This window comes from Nilaparvata lugens, chromosome 11, assembly GCF_014356525.2.
Source record: "Nilaparvata lugens isolate BPH chromosome 11, ASM1435652v1, whole genome shotgun sequence".
In the NCBI taxonomy this organism is placed as follows: domain Eukaryota; kingdom Metazoa; phylum Arthropoda; class Insecta; order Hemiptera; family Delphacidae; genus Nilaparvata; species Nilaparvata lugens.
This window is the reverse complement of record NC_052514.1, coordinates 6,824,371-6,847,284: the sequence shown is the minus strand read 5'-3', so window position 1 is coordinate 6,847,284 and position 22,914 is coordinate 6,824,371. Positions and strand designations below refer to the sequence as shown.

At 32.9% G+C, this 22,914-nt stretch overlaps 1 protein-coding gene across 5 annotated transcripts in view; it reads right to left on the bottom strand.

Moving 5' to 3' along the window:
• The window catches only part of LOC111052221 (disheveled-associated activator of morphogenesis 1), a 238,014-nt gene that overhangs the window by 195,738 nt on the left and 19,362 nt on the right, over positions 1–22,914 (bottom strand). Inside the window, exons 1-2 of one of the 5 annotated variants that reach the window (XM_039437501.1) lie at positions 21,511–21,665; positions 16,280–16,454 (exon numbers count right to left, since the gene is read on the bottom strand). The exons of 1 other annotated variant lie outside the window; for it this stretch is intronic. In XM_039437501.1, the coding sequence (XP_039293435.1) occupies positions 16,280–16,300 (21 nt within the window). In that variant the 5' untranslated portion in view covers positions 16,301–16,454; positions 21,511–21,665. Of the gene's footprint in view, positions 1–7,509; positions 7,667–16,279; positions 16,541–20,739; positions 21,216–21,510; positions 21,666–22,914 lie in introns of those variants that run through there. 3 more of the 5 variants (XM_039437500.1, XM_039437499.1, XM_039437505.1) reach the window with 3 other exon arrangements.

Sequence of the window (22,914 nt, the reverse complement as noted above, 5' to 3'; positions counted from 1 at the left end):
ATTTGTATTTCTCTCAATGAATAGATGCATGAATCAATTGATAAAACTATAAGCAAACTTATAGCTAGCAAGTTAGTGGTGGCAAAAATTGTGTAGCCTTATTGTAATTATTAAGATAAGTTGATTATATCCAACTCCAACTCCAACTGGATTCAACTCCATTTTCGTTGTAATATTATTGTCTCCAATGATGCTAATTGTTCGTCAGTAACACCAACAGTTTCCAATTTGACCACCTAAGCTTAACTAGAAATAGATAAGCTGCCAAGTGTTGTGCCACGGGAATACTGACTGTCATCCATAATTCACTGAGACAGCTGGAGTTTTTATTTTCAAGAATGTCAGTAGACAACCGACAGAATTGAAAATAACTAGGAACCGAAAGAGAACGGATAACCAAGACTTTATCCATAATGACGAGATTCACTTTGAACTGTGAGCATTGGTTAAATAGATGAAACTAGAATATTGTCTAAAAAATCACACATTTATTAAAAAGTTGCAAACATTTTTAAACATCTATTTTGGTGTCATGTTGAGTAGTTCAAACGAGATGATGCGTTATTCGTGAATTTCCTATCCCGTACGTGTATAAGCCAGTTCTTCTCTTTATTAGACTTATATTATAGATAAAATCACTATATCCCATCAAAAACAGTATCTGAATGAAATATTGATGTTTTTTCCAAGGAATGCGTTCAAAGTGGATCTTACTAAAAAATAACCAACGAAGAAGAAGAAGAAGAAGAACAACAACAACACGAACAAGAAGAAAAAGAAGTATAAACTCCAAAAACGGTGAAATAATGAACAGTATGGAAGTCACTATTGAGAAATAGCACACAACTATAGTGGCAGTCAGCTTTCCTTACAAATGACGTCACTGCTTCCCATCTGACCAATGCTGACTGAAGTGTAGCTAGCTAACCATACAAAAACTGAAGATAATACAAAGCAATCTTGAAAATGAAAGATGATAACGGTATTGCAGCCTATTTCCGACTGCAAATCTTGGGATTCCTATTTTTTGTGGAACATTCTTTAATACGTCAGACCATTAGCGACCGTGTCTTACTTCCAATTCGGTTATTTTTTTGAAATTTCTTGTTGTCCTCATATACTGTAATAACCACAGTTAATAAGAGTAATGGGTGTTGCAGTTATATCAAATGATTGGTCATTGCTGGGTATTTTTGTTTTGCTACCGTTTTCAGCTCATTTAAACTTTTCTAATATTTCTCCTTTTTCCTTTACCTTCTTCTCCTCTTCAATTCGTCTCTTTTTTTCTTCTTCTTCTATTCCACCTCCAACCGTACAACACCATTATTCTACAATTTGTTATGTTCATCATAATTGTACAGAGAACAGAGTTATCGATTGAGTGGGTATCATTATCTGCTACCGGAGTCAATAATCTATCAGCATCATTATCCATAAATAACAGAATTGCTTCCGATTGACCCAATGCTGACAGATTGCAGTGAAACTCACAACACAGGAGTCATTCCGATACAGAGGTCATGCTAAGAGGTCACAACATGATTGGGACTCAATTGGCAATGATTCATGTCTAATGAATGTCACTTTACAAGATTGTCGTATTGTCATGCTATTTGAAACAATTACATGCACGTTACCAGTGTAAGGAGTATATTATATGAAAATAAATGATCTGTTAGTTGAGGTATGTGATGAATTAATGAGCTTGCAATAGATTATACATTATTAACTCCATCCTTCAAAAATTACTTTGAATTGAATTGAAATATAAGACAAAATAACTGTGGATAAATTGCAATAGATATACATTATAAATTCCATACTTCAAAAACTAATTTGAATCGAATAAAAGTACTGTCCAATAAAATTGTGACAACCAGTTTTGCAATAGATATACATTATAAATTCCGTCCTTCAGAAATTACTTCGAATTGAATTGAAATATTAGACAAAATAACTGTGATAAATGAATAATAATTGCATTAGATATACATTATAAATTCCATACAACCAAAAACTAATTTGAATTGAATGAAAGTACTGTCCAATAAAATGTCACAACCATTTTTGCAATAGATATACATTATAAATCCCATCCTTCAAAAATTACTTTGAATTGAATTGAAATATAAGACAAAATACAACTGTGGATAATTTGCAATAGATATACATTATAAATTCCATACTTCAAAAACGAATTTGAATCAAATGAAAGTACTGTCGAATAAAATTGTCACAACCATTTTTTAATTGAAGATTTGACAAACTAGCTTTTATTGTTTAACATTAACAATCGTTATTCAACTCATTTCGGGTTAATTTGTGGTTTACCACACAAAAGATTGATAACAACTCCACCAACCAAAGCTAGCTTATCAATTTTTCGATGAATTAATGGTATCGGATTTCAGAATAAATTTCATTTAATATTGTCTTTTTTTAGGGCTACTTTTGAATATAAATAAAAATTTAAATCTAAGTATCCTTTTGTGACTAAATAATTTTAAAAGGGTACTCAGATTTCTATTTTTATTTATATTCATTTAATATGTATTTTAACTACAACATCAGCTTCGGTACAATATAGGTTCAAAGAGGTTCTCCAAGTACTGGGAAAATATTTTCATCCATTAAACATAAATTAGTCACATATCATGTGTTCTATGTGACTTTCTCGAAATCAATATGAAAAATTAACATAAATTTATAATACGAACAAGCCTCTGGACTGTAAAATGGTCGAAAAAGTCCCTGGTTTTATATTATTATTGGTTTACAGACTGCATCTGAATATACTGACTGCTTCCAAACGTCTGTAGAATATTCTCGAACTACTGTTCTCTGACTGGTTGCTTTCTAACGTAGGCCTACTAAGACTAGACTGTGATTGGTTGACTGTTATACAGACTAGCTCCTCCCTAATATTCAAACTTTCACTTACTGTTCTCCTATTGGCTGAACCCTAGAGCTAGATTCTCCTTACATCTTTCTTCTCTTCTTCTTATTTTTCATCTTCTACTCAACTTCTTCTCCTTTTTTTCTTTCTCTTCTTCTTCTTCTTTTTCCAATGGTTGGAAGTTGGATACGTGAGAACTCTTATTCTTCTTCTTCTCCTCCTCCTCCTTCTTCTTCCTCTTTTTCTTCTTCTTCTTCTTCTTCTTCTTCTTCTTCTTCTCCTCCTCCTCCTTCTTCTTCCTCTTTTTCTTCTTCTTCTTCTTCTTCTTCTTCTTCTTCTTCTTCTTCTTCTTCTTCTTCTTCTTCTCTTCTTCTTCTTCTTTTTTCTTCTTCTCCTTCTTCTTCTTCCTTCTCTTCTTCTTCTTCTTCTTCTTCTTCTCCTCCTCCTCCTTCTTCTTCCTCTTTTTCTTCTTCTTCTTCTCTTCTTCTTCTTCTTCTTCTTCTTCTTCTTCTTCTTCTTCTTCTTCTTCTTCTTCTTCTTCTTCTTCTTCTTCTTCTTTCTATCTTTACATTTGCCCGATATCACTTATTCTTGGGAATCAATGCATTCTGAAATGTTGCAATAAAATTTCCGTGATAATTTAGAATGATAGTAGGAATGCTTCACCAAGTTTGCATGTTTCAAAGCTCATCTGTTCTATCTGAATGTCCTTTGGTTATTGATTATGCTACCCACCCCATCAACTAGTGTATCTAGTCCAAATCAATTAATTACCAGCTATCGATTAAGTGACAGTCTGCTATGGCTAGTGTGGCTAATTTACAGCACCTCCATAAACTCAGCCCATAATTCTCTTGGGTGTGGTCGGACGGTGACCCATTTCATACAGTCTCGAATGCAAATCGTCCAGTTTCTCAAATATAGTCTCTCATTTGTAATTTTAGTAGAATATACCTCCATTTTATGATTTTAAACATGATTTACAATCTACTAATCTATTATATAAAAGCGAAATGGCACTCACTCGCTGACTGACTCACTCACTCGCAGAACTAAAAATCTACCAGCCCAAAAACGTTCAAATTTGGTAGGTATGTTCAGTTGGCCCTTTAGAGGCACACTAAGAAATCTTTTGGCAATATTTTAACTCTAAGGGTGGTTTTTAAGGGTTTAAAGTTCGTCTTTTAGCATGTATATTCTTCTTATTCCAATCTCTTAATTATAATTGAAAAATGTCCATACCATATGTTATTATAGAACTATAATCTAGAGAGAGTACCACTTCGAAACAGTTGTTAACTGGTAACTAAATTAATAATTTTGTCAGGTTGGCATTAAGTTGAGTTGACTTTGTTAGGCTGGCACCAAGTTGAAGATTGAAATGCATTTATCGCGGAAAAATTGTTTGGGCACTGCTACTTCAGTCAGAGCTAATCCTGGGAATAATGTATTACTTGCCGTCAGGCTCGCTTCGCTCGCCATATCCGTTTAGCCAGACGTTTAGTCTGGACCTCCGACTGGATCGTCCTAACATTATGATAAAAATGCTCAAATGAAAAATGCATGCGAGCGAAGCGAGCCTGCTGTTCCCATTCTTGGACGATCCAGTCGGGGGTCCAGGCTAGACGGATATGGCGAGCGAAGCGAGCCTGACGGCTAGTGACAAAATAAAAATAATTAAGTAGTCTATTCCATGTGAATTGAATACTTGTTCACTAATAATCATGTGTATCAAGATCGGGGCACCGAGATTCTCTCGTTATTTATTTATTGATAAACAGAACTCAATTCTTTAAAATGATTGGGGAAGGACTAACAGGCACAGCCCAAAACTCTTTCTTCCCCGAATTTTGATTTATATACTATAACTATTCCAAAAAGTGGGACATATCCCATACACTTGAATTCAAGTCAAATTTTTGAAAACATGAAAGTTCTAATAATTTAGTTTTTTTACAAACCAAATTGAATAACAAAATAACACTCACTAATCACTTAAATCTGTAAAATAATAATTAATTTTGAATATTATGATATATCATGTCATGTCAACAAATCAGATTATTTTTATCGAATCTATTAAAATTCCCTAGCGAGTTTTCCCAGGGATGAGTGCAGTCGAATTTTTATATCATAAAACCTACTATGTTCCAAATTACGTGGAAATCGTTGGAGCCGTTCTCGAGATCCGTTGGACATAAATAACCAAATATACACAGCTGATCTCCCACAAAGGCACCGCTTCTTCTGTTATCGACAGACGACGAAATTATCATCTGTTTTTCCAAGGATGAATTATCCTTTTCATGTCCTTCAGCGATTTTCCCCAAGGTTGAGACCTAGTGCAGTCGAATTTTTATATCATAAACCAACTATGTTCCAAATTACGTGAAAATCGCTAGAGCCGTTTTCGAGATCCGTTGGACATAAATAACCAAATATACACAGCTGATCTCCCACAAAGGCACCGCATCTTCTGTTATCGACAGACGACGAAATTATCATCTGTTTTTTCTAGGATGAATTATCCTTTTCATGTCCTTCAGCGATTTTCCCCAAGGTTGAGACCTAGTGCAGTCGAAATTTTATATCATAAACCAACTATGTTCCAAATTACGTGAAAATCGCTAGAGCCGTTTTCGAGATCCGTTGGACATAAATAACCAAATATAAAAATATATTTACAGTAATAGCTCGCTTAATATAATAGGATATCGAGATCTCCAACTGTAATCTTCACAGTAAAGTTAACTCTTATTAAATAATCTCTTATTAAGAAACTCTTATTAAAGAGATTCTTGTTAAAGAATCCTTCCACAGTATACTCATTGAAAAACCTGTATTCTAGACATGCTACCAAAAAATGTACCAAACTTCAGGTATCTTGTTGTCATTCCAAGTACAATGATATCTGGTAGTCAATTATCAGATATATATCAATTGATATAATTATATCAATTGCTCCACCTTAACTCAAGATGCAACATACTTCTGTAGAAATGACTACATACTAGAAACATCCTAATCTGCTACACGTGTTTCGCTACAAACACGGGGAAGAAGCAGTAAAAAGCTAAGGAAAAATGAGACTAGAGAGGGTGCCACTGGAGAAGAAGAAGAAGAAGAAGAAGAAGAAGAAGAAGAAGAAGAAGAAGAAGAAGAAGGAGGAGGAGGAGAAGAAGCCACACAAAGAGAAGGCCAACAAATCGATATCTCAGTCTGCCAACTTCTCAGACTCTCGAGTCAAAATAGTGTCTCTTTTCTATCCCATTTCACTGTTTCTCTTCACTTCATTTTGTCGTTCATTCTTTTTTCTTACTTCATCGCCTTTTCCACAAAATTATTGTGAATTGAATAACATTTTCCTTCTTCCTCTCAACTTATAATCCCACGTCATTCTAGTAAATTTTCAAGCTTTTCTTTCCTTGTCGGTCAAGTTCTCTTTCGAAATTCGTTCAAATCTTTTCAAATGAATTCTTCCTCAGACTCTGGAATTTGATCTCATCTATTCCATTTGATTTTTTCTCTTTCATGATATAATTCGGTTTCTACAATAAATTTCTTATTGTTTCCAGCTTCTTTATCTTGTACGCGTTTCCATCTCCATCGTCTTTCTCCGTTTATTCTATAATCCAAAAATTATTTTTAAATTTGACAGAAAAATTGGAATATATATTTTTTATATTTTAAAGCAAGAACAAAATTTGTTTCTCTCTTCTTCACATTTTTGTATCCTTTCTTCACATTTTTGTATCTTTTCTTCACATTTTTGTATCTTTTCTTCACATTTTTGAATCTTTTCTTCACATTTTTGTATCTTTTCTTCACATTTTTGTAACTTTTCTTCACATTTTTGTATCTTTTCTTCAAATTTTTGTATCTTTTCTTCAAATTTTTGTATCTTTTATTCACGTTTTTGTATATTTCCCTCCTCTCTTTACATACATCTCACCTCTTCTTCATCATTCCTTGACCACAAAACATAAATGTACTTTCTTTCAAACATCATCCCCTCTCCCTTCATATAAAGTTTTTAAAATAACAGCACATGATTCGCTATTGCAATGATTAGAAAAATGTGTTGCATCAGTATAAAATCTGTTATTACCAGAAAAATGCTTTGATCTGTGATACTACTTGAACTCATAATTCATCTAGTAAAAAATAAATATACCTTATGTATTTAAGAAATTGGTTCTGGACTTCTCTCATGTATCCAAATAACATATTAAAAAATCACAACTACAATATATATTGCAAGCATCAATAGTGACTGGACTAATAATTGAAACAAAAAGTACTATCTCAGTATAAAATTGAACTTATGGTTCACTTCCTTGTATAATTTCTATTGTACGTATAGTTTCAAATTCTATGCAGTATCCTAGTAACCTATTTCTGAATTCCACTCCAGGAAACAAAGCTACAAATAATTCAGATAAGTAATAGCTTCAGAATCACTTTCGGGCCTATCAGTGGAACCAGAGGGGAGCGGTGACATAATTTCGTGACGAATCTGTTAAACTATCTTTCTATGAACACATCCTCAACTACAGAAACAAATTTTTCGATTGTGAATTAACAAAAATTGCACACCAGATATACGTACTTACCAACAGACAGGATCAAATTCTCTATAGAAAATCTGTGGTTCTCCTTGATAAAACCACTAACAATCCAATTATTTATTGTAGATATACGTTCTAGAGACTTCTCATCCCCAACAACATTCCACTTGGACGAAATGAATTTACGAAAGAAACTATTCACTGATTCACAACACTATATAATATAAATTATAAAGACAATCTACGGATATTGACTTGTCACAAGGTTTGCCAACACAGATATCTGTGAATTTCTTCTATTTTAACACAGACAAATAAATCATAAATCTATAAAACCAGGCCAAAATATGGCGAATTATCCATTCAACACTTTGTCACAGTTGCCAACACAAATTTATTGGTCCAAAGTTTGACAAACTGATGTAGATTAACAGTATACTGCATTCTTCTAGCGCCACACTGACTCAACAACACACTGTAAAAAAATGCAATCGATAGATGAATATTAGCCTACACGACCTTGTAAAATGATATCGAAAAAGACAAACAGCGGTCTACAAAATGTGGTTTCACTGTGTGTAGTGGTGAGATTTAATTTGAACTGTCAGTATCTCTAGCAAAAAATAACAATGTTTCAAATTCAACTAATGCTGACAGAGTTTAAAGCAATCTTTTCACTCATCTCCCTGTCATTATTCCTTCCAAAAATCTTTGATGTTTCCCTTTCAACCAATTCTGTCAGTTTGAACTGAATCTAACAATATAATGTGTATGTGTGAGTTAATAAATCTTGACTATATGTGTCAGATAATAAAACTATTCCGAATCAAGGAAATTTTTGAGATTTTTGTTGTTTTACAGTGAAGATTGACGGAATGTCGGATATTTTGAGGTTATGTCAGTATTTATTGGAAAGTGATGCAATGATGTTATTTTATAAGTAAAGCTGACAGTTTAAGTGAATCTCGCTGCAGAATCGAGGAATGTTTGGCAACAGTTTATTTATTGAGCTTTTGTGATCGAGTTTATCATCGGATATTGCTTGTTATCTTTGACAGTATTACAACATTTTCTACTTATTTCTACATGTTTTCGATAGATAGATAGATAATAGACGACACAGTACGTTTTTAGTCGCATTGTGATTCGAATGTAAACGTTGACATAAACAACATAAGAGGGTCTAAAAATTGGTTCAGGCAGAAGACTGTTTTCGCGTTCAGAATGAAAATTGACTCATACTGGAATTGGAAAACTGGATCATTTGATGGGAAATTGTTTTTCTCATTGAGATGAAACTAAGCTAGGTTTTCATCTTCCAGATTATAATATCTCCAATATAGTGATCATTGTGTTAATTGTGTTGATAAATGAATGATGAATATTGATTGATTGTATAGGAATTAAAAGTGGATGGTTGATAATTGAAAGAATTTACTCATTGCATGTAATTCGTCTTTCTCCGTGCCTACTAAATTATAATTAATTATATTGTAATACAAATGGACCCATATGACAACATTGAGGCGCATTCCAAATTAAATACTGAGAGGAAAACTCAGCCCACAATGGGCGTGCCTTGTCTCAGCCAATGACAGCCTTCGACCTTGGTAGATCAGTCAACCAATGGTCCATTCATATATTCTCCTGCTACCTGTTTATGATTATAGTTGGGGTTCAATTCTCTTATTGAAATTCATAATGTCGTAAAAAGTGAAACTAGTTATTGTAATTCTCAATGGATAAGTAATTCTTTTCAATACTAAGCCACTCTAAACATGAAATAATCAATTCATAACCATTGAATAATTTTTACAATAATTTATTGTTGATTTTCATCGAAATAAAATCAGTTGGTTATTGAATTTACTTCACTAATTTAGGTCCCTACATTAGATTACTATGTATTTTGATAATTTATTCCAATAATGATAATGATTATAATAGGATGTGATAAGTCAACAAAAATAATGTTCAAGAATGTTAATTGATTGTAAGATTTTTTCAAATTATTAATTATTTTCTACATTCTTCATTCAAATAAATGAACAAACAAAATACATCCCAGAAAATTATATTATTGTTTTTTATATTATCATCATTTTATAATAAAAGTGAAACAGACGAATAGAAGAACGTTTAATGTCGAAGTTCTACTCTGAGAACAATACAGGATTCTGCTCCAGCATCTTAGGCCCATAACAAAAGAGCAGATGAAATATTTATGAACAGTTCATTTGTAAAAAAAGAACCGAAGCAACATCCTGGCTTGGTGACGTCACTCGCTGTCGTGACCATCACTTGAGTCAGCATTCCTCAAAAATATCATCAAAACTTCTCCTCCAACCAACGCTGACAATTTAAAGTGAATTCAACTAGTGATATTCGACAACCAAAAATAAATCTCCACATTAAAATACGTGGGCGACATAACAAAGGATCCGGTGAACATTAAAAACAAATCAGCTGTTGTCTGTTGCTTTTATTTTCACTTATACTCCACGTTTCTTCATCGTTTATAACTATTTTTACTCAGTGTTTTACTCATCTTTGATTTATATTTATACTCATCATATATTGCTCTGCTTTCAGTCCCCTTTCATACGTTTACTGGTTGTTTCATTCAGCTTTTATTATCCTGTTAGTCTCGGTAGTGGTTAATGAGTTTTTAAGGTGGTTAAGGTACTACATCTGATGTATTTTTAACGTTTGTTTAGAGTTTATTGAGATTGAAGAACAGGATTCATTTCTAGTCTCCTTCTGGATGGTATGCACGCTTTGTTCTTTTTGTTAGTAGTAATTTTATTTTGCTCTGTGAAAATCATAAGTTTGTTTTTTCTCCTTTTCTCTTATTATATATATTTTTTAGTTTTAAATTACAGTATGTTATTATTCTCAAGAGAAGGAGCTTGTACTATAATATGTTGTATTTGTTTTGATGCAAAATAAAAATTATTTGATTTGATTTTATTTTGCCACCCACAATACATGTTATTTCCAGTAATATTTAACACACTAGTTCTATGTTTAAAAACATAAAAATAGTGTGCTAATACTTTGCAGTTCGGAATGAATCATGAAACCATGATCTCTAAGATTAAATGTGTATAAGAAGTAAGCAAAAGTACATAAAAGAGAATATTGAAACAATAGGATTCACGGAAAATGTTTAAAATGAGCTCATATATATCTTCTTCTTCTTCTTCTTTCAAACAGGGATTAGGCTATTGTCTGTTCCGACTCACATTCAGTTTGTAATTATAATTAAAAAAATAAATAAATAAAAATGTATAAATTAATAACATCAATATAATCTAATATAAAGGTGCGTACAGATATACGCGCAGCGAACATGAGCAATTCACTTTTAATCAGCTGATTATATCTGTATTTTTACAGAAACTGTAACATACAGATATGAAAAGCTTGGCATCAGCTGATTAAAAGTGAATTGCTCATGTTCGCGGCGCGTAATTCTGTACGCACCTTTATATCATCACTCTCATCATAAGCATCACTACAATCTACTGTTTTTATTTTATAATAGATAATGATCATTGCCATCTTCAGATATATGCTCATGCTCATATATATTCAAAGTGAAATCGATTAAGATTGTCACACAGAGAAAAGAAATTGATAAATTGGAAAACTTTGTTTGAAAAGACAGAAAAATGTTGGAAAGATAGGTTATTGAGTTGTAGGAGATGAAAATAAACAACAAATCTGGAGAAGCAAAAGGAGGAAGAGAAGGTGAAGGAGCAAGAGGGAAGGAAAATAGAATGAAAGATGCAAATAAAATGAGAACAAATAAAGCAATAAAAAATGTTGAAAGATGTTAAGAGTTCATCTTTTTTTTGATTGTATGGTATGATATGTAATGGTATTTCTCCATAATTGAAAGAATAATGAAAGACGTTAATAAGACGTTAGACGTTAAAAGACGTTAGACGTTAATCTCTCCATAATTGAAAGACGTTGATGTTGATGTTGTAATATAGTGGTATATTGACTACATTAACGTCTTATCATTTCAGAATATGGAGAAATACCTCAACATCTGATACCATACAATCAAAAAATATGTTAAGAGGATGAGGGTATCTGCTACTGTATAGTTTAGATGATAGTATCATTGATGGCTCAGAGGATAGGAGAAATTGACGAAAAAATGATTGATCATTAGTAAAAGTAAAAGAAAAAAAATGTAAAAAGTAGCAGTGAGACAGAGAAAAGAAGCGGGAGAAAAATACATCAAGGAGATGCTGATAGAAAACGTCCAAGACAGATGACATATACATGTTATATACAGATATATACATCACACATCATATTTGGGCAGGTGTGCCATTAATTTTATGCACGCATATAGATCGGCAGAGAAATTCACGTCAGCATTGCTTGTATGGGAAACATTGATGTTATATATAATAAATGCTGACAGTTTTAAGTGAATCTCCTTTGGCTCCAAAGTATCTCCCTCGGTTTTTGAACTCAATAATAGTCCGAAACAAAATTTGAATTTCAAATATTCCAGTAGTGCAATGTTCCCTACGAGATCTTGCGATGTCCAGTTGACTTTTCAATCCTGATTATGTCCAAGACAATTGACTGTAATGAGACGGTATGTAAGGAATGTATTATCTTCTAGAGTCTAGAGTCTTACTGTAATGAATAAATGAAGACCTCTACTTCGAATAATAATTATGTTGTTGAACTTGGGAAACTCAAGGGATGAGTGCTACTGTATTTGAGTTGAGTTGAAAAGTATCGCCTTCAAATTTCTTGAACGCAACTTTTGTTGCTTGTTTACTTGATGCTACTGTATTTGAGTCAAGTTGAGAATTATCGCTTTAATGTTTCTTGAACGCAACTTTCTTTCTTTTTTCCTATTATTTATACTTAGTACTAGTTCTTTATTGAGTTGAATAGCAAAGACAAAAATCTAAACTTTCCAGGAATCTTCGTTCTCTATACTTCTTCAAATTCGAAAAGTAGTAAGAGAATGATAATAAGGAAAACTAATAATTGTAAAAGTTTCTCTCTGTAGGATTAAATGCAAACTATAATCAGCAACAATGTAAGACCTACTCAGCAACGACAAAAATCTGAACCATCCAGGAATATTTGTACTTTATCCTTCTTCAAACTTCTAAAAGCAGTGAGAATGATAATAAGGAATACTAATAATTGTAAAAATTTCTCTCTGTAGGATTAAATGCAAACTATAATCTGCTACAATGTAAGACCTACTCAGCAACGACAAAAATCTGAACCATCCAGAAATATTTGTTGTTTATCTTTCTTCAAACTTCTAAAAGCAGTGAGAAATAATGATAAGGAATGCTAAAAATTGAAAAATATTTTCTCAGAAGGATATAATCCACACTCTAATCTGCAACAATGTGAGACTTCTTAGCAACGACAAAAATCTAAACCATCACGAAATTTTTGTTATTTATCCTCCTTCAAAATTCTAAAAGTAGTGAGAGAATGATAATAAGGAATACTAATAATTGTTTAATAATTTTTCAGAAGGATTAAATCCACACTATAATCTGCAACAATGTGAGTACTTCTTAGCAACGACAAAAATCTCAACACTTCAAAAATCTTCTTTTTTCAAAATTCTAAAAGCGGTACAACAGCAGCTGCTGCGATTCCGGGCAGATGTTTCGCCCCCACCCCCTTTCCCAATCACCCCCTTTTTGAGCACGTGCATATTTTTAGACAACGCCCACAGAATTGTTGTAAACGATGTTGGAATATCAAAATAGAACAGAAAGTTCTTTCAAGATCTTTGCACCCTTCAAAGGTCAATGGAAAGTTGAATGAGCTCTTCATTCATTACAGTAGATGTACTTTTCTTGCTCAGGATGAGGATCACATGAGATCTAGGCTTGTGCGTAAGTGATATAGCCATAGTTCATTCAGGTGACGTCAGCATTAGGGCTCCTACACCAATAAAAATTTGTCGATTTTAGCTGATCTATATTAGCTAGTGTTTTTATTGGTCTAGGATCCCTACTTGTGCTGACGTTACTATCAACCACCTGTCATGCACTATGGCTTTGTTTACTGAGGTAGTGGTCCAGTCGACTCGTCTGATAAACGCCTGAAAACGCTCGTGTGGTCTCACCCAAAAATTCATAAAAATTCAGACCCTGTAGAATCAAACCTTTTACATCGATACATGTTTACTGCATTACAAATTTTATTCTGAGAATACATATTCTTTATATAATAAATGTGTGTCCTTTCACATCGATACATATGTAGCCTGTACTATACTACAAATTTATTCTAAAAATACATATTCTTTCTTCAATAAATGATCGAACTTAGACCAATTGTCAACCACAAACTAAATCCATGTAGATTATTTTTGCTCTCAATGGCATTCCTTCCGATGTACAGTATATCCATATATTCAATGTTCTCTGAATTCTATTTTTATGCGTCTCTAGTTTTATGTCTGTCAGGAAGCAGACGACAGACATAACCTATAACTATAAAACAACTTCGAAGCGCACTTTTAGAATTTATTTATGAGATGTTCGTTGGTCTTGATCTCAACCGAGTATATATCTATACACTCTAGAATATCTACACATTCTAAGATGAGAGGAAGTATAGAGAGTATATCTATGTTACGTTACTGCTCCAACCAAGATTGTATGTTTATATTTTTGAGTCTCATCTCAACAACATACCTCTTGTGCGTGGGGGAAACATTCTGTGTTCTTATCGTTGATGACCGTGCCGGAATTATGGGAGTTTGGTCTACTTCTGGTCTGTCTGGCTGTGGAGGGATTGAAATAGTTTTCAGAAGTTGACGAGTGATATTTTTCAGTCTAAAATTGGTTGAAAAGTCTCAAACTGTATTAATATTGTTTATAGCTTTGATGTATCTTATTTTATATACGATACCCTTTGTAGAAAAATCTACAAAAATGAGAGTTTGGTCTGTTTCTGGTTGTCTGGCTAAGGATAGATTGAAATAGTTTTCAGAAGTTGACGAGTGATATTTCTCAGTCTAAAATTGGTTGAAAAGTCTCAAACTGTATTAATATTGTTTATAGCTTTGATGTATCTTATGTTATACACGATACCCTCTGTAGATACATTCTACGAAAGTAGAACTTTGGTCTACTCCTGGTCTGTCTGGCTAAGGATAGATTAAAATAGTTTTCAGAAGTTGACGAGTGATATTTCTCAGTTTAAAAGTCTATGATAAATCTCCAATTGTTATGGTTAATGTGTATTTCTATACACGGTGACCTTTGTAAAGAAAATTTGTTACAAATAATAATTGTAGTGTGAAGTATGAAACTTCTTTGTTCTATAATAATCTACCGTTCCGTTCTGATGATTGTAAATGCTGTTCACTTGAAAATACAGTTCAAAATAGTTTATTGAACTGATTATCATAATATTTTTATAGTTTTCATGTTATTAGTTGTTTCAGTTATTTATGTTACTCATCATGATTATTCACAACTAAAACTCCATCCTATATTATTAAACGAACAACTTCTGTTTATATGTTTGTATTTCACCGGATCTCGAAAACGGCTCTAACGATTCTCACGAAATTCAGAACATAGTAGGTTTATAATGTAAAGATTCGATTGCACTAGGTCTCATCCCTGGGAAAATCGCTGAAGGACATTAAAAGGATGATTATTATTCATCCTTGGAAAAACAGCTGATAATAATTATTTCATCGTCTGTTGGTGATGGAAGTGAGAGAGCGAGTTCATGTGTGTGGGACTGTGTCAAAATTATGACTCAGCTGTTGAACTTTTGTAATCATTCAATCAGGTACTTAGTGCCGGTTGCAAAAAAGCCGGGTTATTTTCAATCCTGATTAATACCAGTAGATCCATCTTTTTGAAATGGTCTTCTCTGATTTGGTTCACGAGAAGGATTACAATTTAACAAGCTTTTATGCAACTGGGCTTTTGTGAGGGAGATTTTTGCATTCCTCTGGGAATTAATCTCAATTTACTGTGATAAGATTATGCTTTTGTACTCCAGAGCGAAGCTCGGTCCCCGATATTGTGTAGTGAAATAGTTATATGAATGCAATTTGAGATTAATTGACTCGATTATTTGTTGGATTAATTGAAAACAATTGGAAAGTGATTATGATTGATTGTCAAGGATGGAGTTAGGACTCCAGGTCCTCCCTGCCACACAACCCTGGAGTAAATAAAAACTGCCTATGCTCAAAGTAAGTAAAATAGTACGGTAATTATCTATTTATGCAAAGATTCAGTCAGTCTAGCTGTCAGTCAGTTGAACACTCTGTCCAAAAGAGTACACTCTGTACTCCATTGCTGTCGAGTGGTCACCCTTCCGACGAGAGTACAGAGTGAACGTCACTTATCTAATCCACTTCAACAACAACACCATAATAAATTGTGAATGAGCTTAGAATAAGCTACAAGAAGCTTCATTCCAACATGAAAAGTGAATTCACTTTCCTTCTCTATCAGCTGTGACAGCCTCGAAGAAATAAACCACATACCTTTCAAGGAAGTCGTCTTCCGACCACATTCCATCCTCCAAAAGTCGATAAATCGATATTACTAGTCGATGTTCCTAATATCGATAATCGAATCTTACTCTAAACCTCACTTTTTTCTCTTCCATCAATTCTTACCACATTTCAATGACAAATATAATAGATATTTCAAGTAATTTACTATTAATTTTCTCCACTACATATAACGAATATAATTATGAATGGATAGTTCAATTGAAATATCGACTAATATAACTATCGATATATCGAAACATCGATACTAACCTGTGATTCCGAGTCAGACATCGAGACGACTGTAGCTGAAGTGACTCACCAGACAAGTCCTCATAAAATCTCGCCGATTCTCGTTCGTGGCGATACATAAATATTATTCTTTATCCAATTCGTTTTCTATTTATTCAACTTGTTTATTTTCTGTTTCACTGCACACAAACTGACACTGCACAGATGGTAGATGATTTCAGGGAGAGAAAATACAAAGAATGATTGTTGAGAGAGCGAAATCAAGGACTGTGAGATGTTGAGCTGTGAAAGAGAACCAACTGTTGAAATTGAGAGCTGTGAAAGAGATTTCGGGACTGCGAATTTCGAAAATGTTTACAAAGTGTTGTTGCAAAGAGTTCTTGGTTCCTGTTTGTTCAATGCCAGTAGTTTCTTGCTCTTTTTAACTTCTTAAGAAGAGATTTGGTTCTTGTTTGTGTTCAAACCAACTGAGCTTGCTGCTCTTTATTGCAGTTTTGCATTCATGTTGTAGTTGTATATCAGTGAAAATAAAATTGTACTAGTTATCATATTGGATGAAAACTTCACAGACCTTTGAGGAAAGCGTTATTTTAATTAACAATAATTTGTGACAGTATTAAAATTTTAGGTTTTAGAGGTACTGTATATTAAGGTTTACTTGTTAAACTTTTGAAATCAGATACAGAATGAACAAAAACATGGATAGTTTGATATTAATTGCGACTGTTTTGGGCTTTGTCTGTAGTCTTCGAGAATTTGTTAGATATGAGAAAATAAGAGAAGAATCAGTACACCCCTGATCTATTCAAATTAACATTATTTCTTATTATTATTAAACGAAAATCCAAATTAATCCTGTTGTCAATATTTGAAGTAGCAGAAGTCTTCGGGGTAAATTACAGCACTCAATTTGGATTTTCGTTTAATAAAAATAATTAATTGATTAACATTTAAATAATTGAAATACCTCACTAATTTCCATCTGTAACATTATTTAAATAAACTTTCACTTTTCAATACATTTATCTACACTGGAATCAGAAATGATAAGGCATATGTATTCCTTACTTAGGTGAATGACAGAGAAAATATTCAATTTATGCTTAACCAACACTGTCCACTGATTAAAGCATGATTCTAAGCATTTTTGGGATGAGAAATATTCTTATTCTATCTTGATTACTCTAGTTTATAGGAGATACTATTCATAATTTGTTTTATTTATTCATTTCATCACCACAAACATTCATAAATGATGATTGTCATAAAAAAGCAGGAGAACCGTAACTATTTTTCTCCTAAATTTCGATTTACAACAGTCTGAAGGTAAGGTATTCATGAGGTTGAATTCAATGTATCTAGAATACATTATACACTAGGTAAATTGGTTGAATCTACTTCTCACTTGTAAGCAATCTCTGCAATCAAGCACAATACGTATTCCATTATTATATGGTTTTCAATTAACCATTTTATTCAATCCAATCTGAAACTCTCTTGTTGTGAAGGGAAGAATTATTGAAGAGTATCACACGAAGCAATGCCCAGTAATTTCTTCCATACTTTCCTACCAGCTCCCTAGTGCTAATCTCTTTCCCCTCCTCACGGACTAGCCTTGCCTGAAGGTCTGACCCTTCGCCAATCAATAAAAGGGCCTTGTGGTGGCATTCCTATGAAAGGGCATTCAATGAAGGGTGCGTTATATTATTCCTTTGCCCGACAACCGACCTATAAATTCTCACTTGGAAGGCAGCCGTTTTATAGTGTCGTTATATTTGCTTCAGGGTTTTACAGGGTTGTTAACGTATGTTTGTTTAGGATGTTTATTTGGTAGTATGTTGTTGATGTTCTAGTTTGTTATTATTTGTATTGATTATTTATTAGATTATACTTTGTATTTCACTAGATGGTTTTATGTTTGTCTATTCAGGAGTTGTTTAGTTTTAAAGTTTAATATGTTTTGGGGTATCAAGAAACATTATTGAGTAAATATAGACTCCGAAATCTACAGTTGATTCCAATAGTGTATAATTTAAGTGAAGGACTGATTCTGAATAATATTGACAACACAAAATAATTAGTAAGTTGTAGCCCGACCAAGCACCGTTACCACAAAGTAACTAATTAAATCAAAAATGTAATATTTTGATGTAAATAATACATGAGTTTACCTCAGTTTATTATTATCTTTTTGCTCATATTCAAATTATAAGTGTGTTTCTGGTTTATTTTTTTTATGCTGGGACTCCCATATAGGCCTTTGCCTCGGGAGTACCTGATTATTTCCTTTCTGATGTTTGTGTGTGTAGAAGTGATATTTTTTTTCACGACATTAACTATGTACAGAATTTTGTACAGACTTATGTACAGTGTGGACAACATACTTTCATAATAATGTAATCAGTTTTATATTGACAACAAAAATAACCTTATCTTGTGGAAGATAGCCCGCATCAGAAATTATGTAAGTTTACAGTATTTAGAGTGTGGGAAGCTTCAATAATTGATTACAGATTAAGACAAATGATTTGTCATACTTCAATATTCAGTCATATCAATGCATACTGAATTATCTATTAAATTCAATAATTGTAAGAACTTCTACTCTCATCCACTATTGTAACCATTGACCAATGCTGACATAATAAATAATATTAGATAAAAAGACTAAGAAATTGTCCATTGTCTAAATTGTCTAAATTTATATGAATAATTACCACAATATCAAATTCTGAACTACACAAAAAGTAATAAATAATAGTTGACCGAGCGAAGTGAGGTCTAAGATTCAAGTCAACGGTTTGGCATTTCTCTTAATGTTTAAATGTTTAAATGTTTATATGTTTATATGTCGCGCATTTACGGCAAAACGCGGTAATAGATTTTCATGAAATTTGACAGGTTTGTTCCTTTTTCAATTGCGCGTCGACGTATATACAAGGTTTTCGAAATTGTTGCATTTCAAGGATAATATAAAAGGAAAAGAAGCCGCCTTCATACGCCATTATTATAGTAAAAAATCAGACTATAGAATTATCTATCATCAATCAGATGACAAGTGATTACACAGATGTGTGGAGAAGCCAGTCTATTGCTGTATTTCCATAAGGTCTATAGTTTCAATCAGGTACTTGTGGATGAGAATACTGCGTGAGGTCTACTGTTCACAGAACTACTAGTCTATTCTGCTATGAGTTGCTAGGTATTTATATTGATTTTCCTGCTATTGAACAAAAATAATTCAGTGACTTCAAGTTTTTTAGATACAGCTCCAGGAAAATTTCGGAGTTTCAAATCACTGTTAGTACAGTTTATGGAAACAGGATATTGATAAAATGACTTAATTAGAAAATTATATTTTGAAATCCACTCTAAAATTTCAGAATTCATCTTGAATAACATCAATGCTACCCATTTAGAAATGCGTTTTACTTTAAACCTCGTTCAAACAATAAATAAATGAATAAATAGCCCGTTTATTGCTCTCTTGAAAAATTACGAAAATTTCAAAATCAAAAGCTATATACAATATTCTAATCAGACAATATTCTATCAGATTAAATAGAGCTGTTTACGTCATTCTACGGATATCAGTATCCAGGAAAGGAAGGAAGATAGGGAAATACGGGAAAGAGAGGAAGAAGCCATTATCTTGTCAAATGCTGTGAAATCCTCCCCCTATCACCACATGACTCATCACTATTTACCGGGGTTTCCCTGAAAGGGGATTATCTCATCTGTGACAAGGGTTTCCTCTAAATACCACCGTCAAACTACGGATATATCCTTGACAACTTGAAAATAAATAAATAAACATCCTATTCTGACTGGCTTTATACTTCCGGTTATAACTGCTCTTATAGAAATAATTTCTATATTCCTCATTGGTTATAGTAGGAGATGGGATTGCATCATATGGAAAACTTCAATCTCTTTGAATGTGAGATATATTCATCCAATAATACTCAATACTCAATAATACTCTTGTAAATTTGTTCATCGGCTGTTCAAATTTTTGTTGCTGAATTCTATTTTCATGAATAGTTCTGCTTTATTTTCTATTCAATATTATACTAAACGATACTTATTCAAGCTGAGTTGCGCAATAACAGATATCATACAAGAGGCCTATTCCGTATCAACTAATCATTCTGAATAACTTGATACTTAATTGGAATCTACTGATCCAGAATTAAAAATTGTCTTATTTTGCGCAAAGGACCTAGGACTACAGTAAGTAGTCTAAGTAGCATATTGTAACTGTAGGCTTACACACCACTATCCAAGCCATGATAATTCCCTAAAATAGAATAATATTTCAAGACTATCTTCTTGGAAACTATACATATTACTGACTACTCTGTAACAAAAATAATCCATAAACTCAATTTCATCAGATTCTCAATCACAGCTCAATAATCAACAAACTTTTCTCTCAAAATTCAACACAAAAACCTAAACTGGTATCACGAATTACTCACATATTCTCACTCGGAGAGATATAATTTCAATTTCATCCATTACATCTAAAACCTGCCAATTTTTCGAAATTTGCCATCACAACACAAGTTTATATCACACATACCCATTACAACAAACATCACGTTTACTGGGACATCACCCAAGTAAAACTATCCAATTTCACGGTTACCGCAGTCACAGACCCACTTTTTGCAGACTGAGCCCTAGTTCCGGGGTCACAGTTACGTGTTTTTGCAATAAGAACTTTGGTTTAGGGTTATACTTATCACAATATACAGGTTTCACAGACTTTACTCATATGAAACCACCCGATTTCTTGATTTCCACGATCAGAAACCAAGTTTTTACAATCAAAACTCTAATTTAGGGGCTAGAATTATATCACTATACACACGTTTCAGAGACTTCACTTGAGTAAAACTAACAGAAACTTTGATTTCCACGGTCAGAAACCAAGTTTTCGCGATCATAACTCAGGTTTAGAGACTAGAATTGCCACAATATAGCCGTGTGAAACCACCCGATTTCTTGATTTCCACGATCAGAAACCACGTTTTTACAATCAAAACTCTGATTTAGGGGCTAGAATTATCACGATACACACGTTCCTGAGACTTCACTTATGTAAAACCACCCGAAACCACGATTTTCACGATAACAAACCAAGCTTTGGCAATCAGATACCAATTTTTTGCAATCAGAACATCGATTTTGGGTTGATAATTATCAAAATACACACGTTTCAGAGACTTCACTTATGTAAAACTAACCGATTTCTCGATTCTCGCAGCCAAAACCCAAGTTTTCGCGATCTCAACCCAGGATTTCGTCGACAAACCCCCGTTTAGGGTTAGAATTTGTTGATTTTCGCCGGCACACCGGGTGAGAGGGGCTACAACATGCTGTCGCAGTCTTATCGAGATGTGAACTGAGAACTGAGAGGAACAGATTCGAGGGGAGAGAGACATCAGCCAACCCTGGCCCTTATGCTCAACTGCGCACGGCTTGTATAGACTGCGTCTGGTCCAGGAACAGTAAATACAAACCATGAATTTTGATCCTTATGAGAGTTTAGCCTGGAGCAATGTGTTTATCACAGGGGAAGGATCACAAGATCAACACATTTAGCTTAGCTTGTAGTAATGTGCTTATCACAGAGTGGAGATGCAGAGATCAAAACAAAAATGATTTTCATATTTTTGTTATCATCCTCAGATCCTAGTTGGTATTTTCAAGTAATAAAGTAATAAGTAATGGACTAAATTTTAGTAAAGTGAAATCATAACCCTATTATGGACTTGTATATAAGTGTTATCTAAATTTGGGAAAGAAATAGTACAAGGAGTATCCTTAGTTTTTCTTTCCCAATCAGTGCTTATTTTGTAAAAAATATAAATAAATAAATGAATAAATGAAATAGCACATCACGTATTCTAGTTTTACTTGAGCTTATTCATGGAGAAGTTGAACTTCAAAAGCTTTGATGTTTGAGTTATCATTTATTTAAGTTCAGTCACAAAGTAAGAAAACATTCTTATTAAATTTATTTAATAAGACTCTTCATTCATTTATTTTATAGATTCTCTATTTAATCTATGGTTCAGTGCACCAGCTTTTGAGTAGAGACTCTAGAGTGAATAAGCAACAAATTCTTGTTAAGAAACAATTCAACAATTGCTTTATTGTGAAAATCCAATCTTGATTATTGCTTTTCTTGAAGAAACACAAAAATCATTGAGAAGTTTTTTGATTGTATTTTGTGATCCTAATTGAAACAGATTTTCATAGAGCAAATAATAAATATGATAATAACCAATTCTTGTTAAGAAACAATTCAACAATTGCTTTATTGTGAAAATATAATCTTGATTATTGCTTTTCTTCAAGAAACACAAAAATCATTGTGAAGTTTTTTTATTCTTGCATGATTGTATTTTGTGATCATTATATTGAAACAAATTCTCGTAGAGCAAATAATAAATGATAGAGAATCGTTTGAAAAACCTGTAAATAAATTCAATATTATGGATTTGCAATTACTTTTTTCAAATTTCACTGGGATTATAATATCACATTATCATGAGAAATGAATACAGTGTTTCATTTGAAGTAGAGATGTTGAAATTTTATAGAGAAGTAGATACCTCCCTGATATTTTTTGAAAATTTCACTGA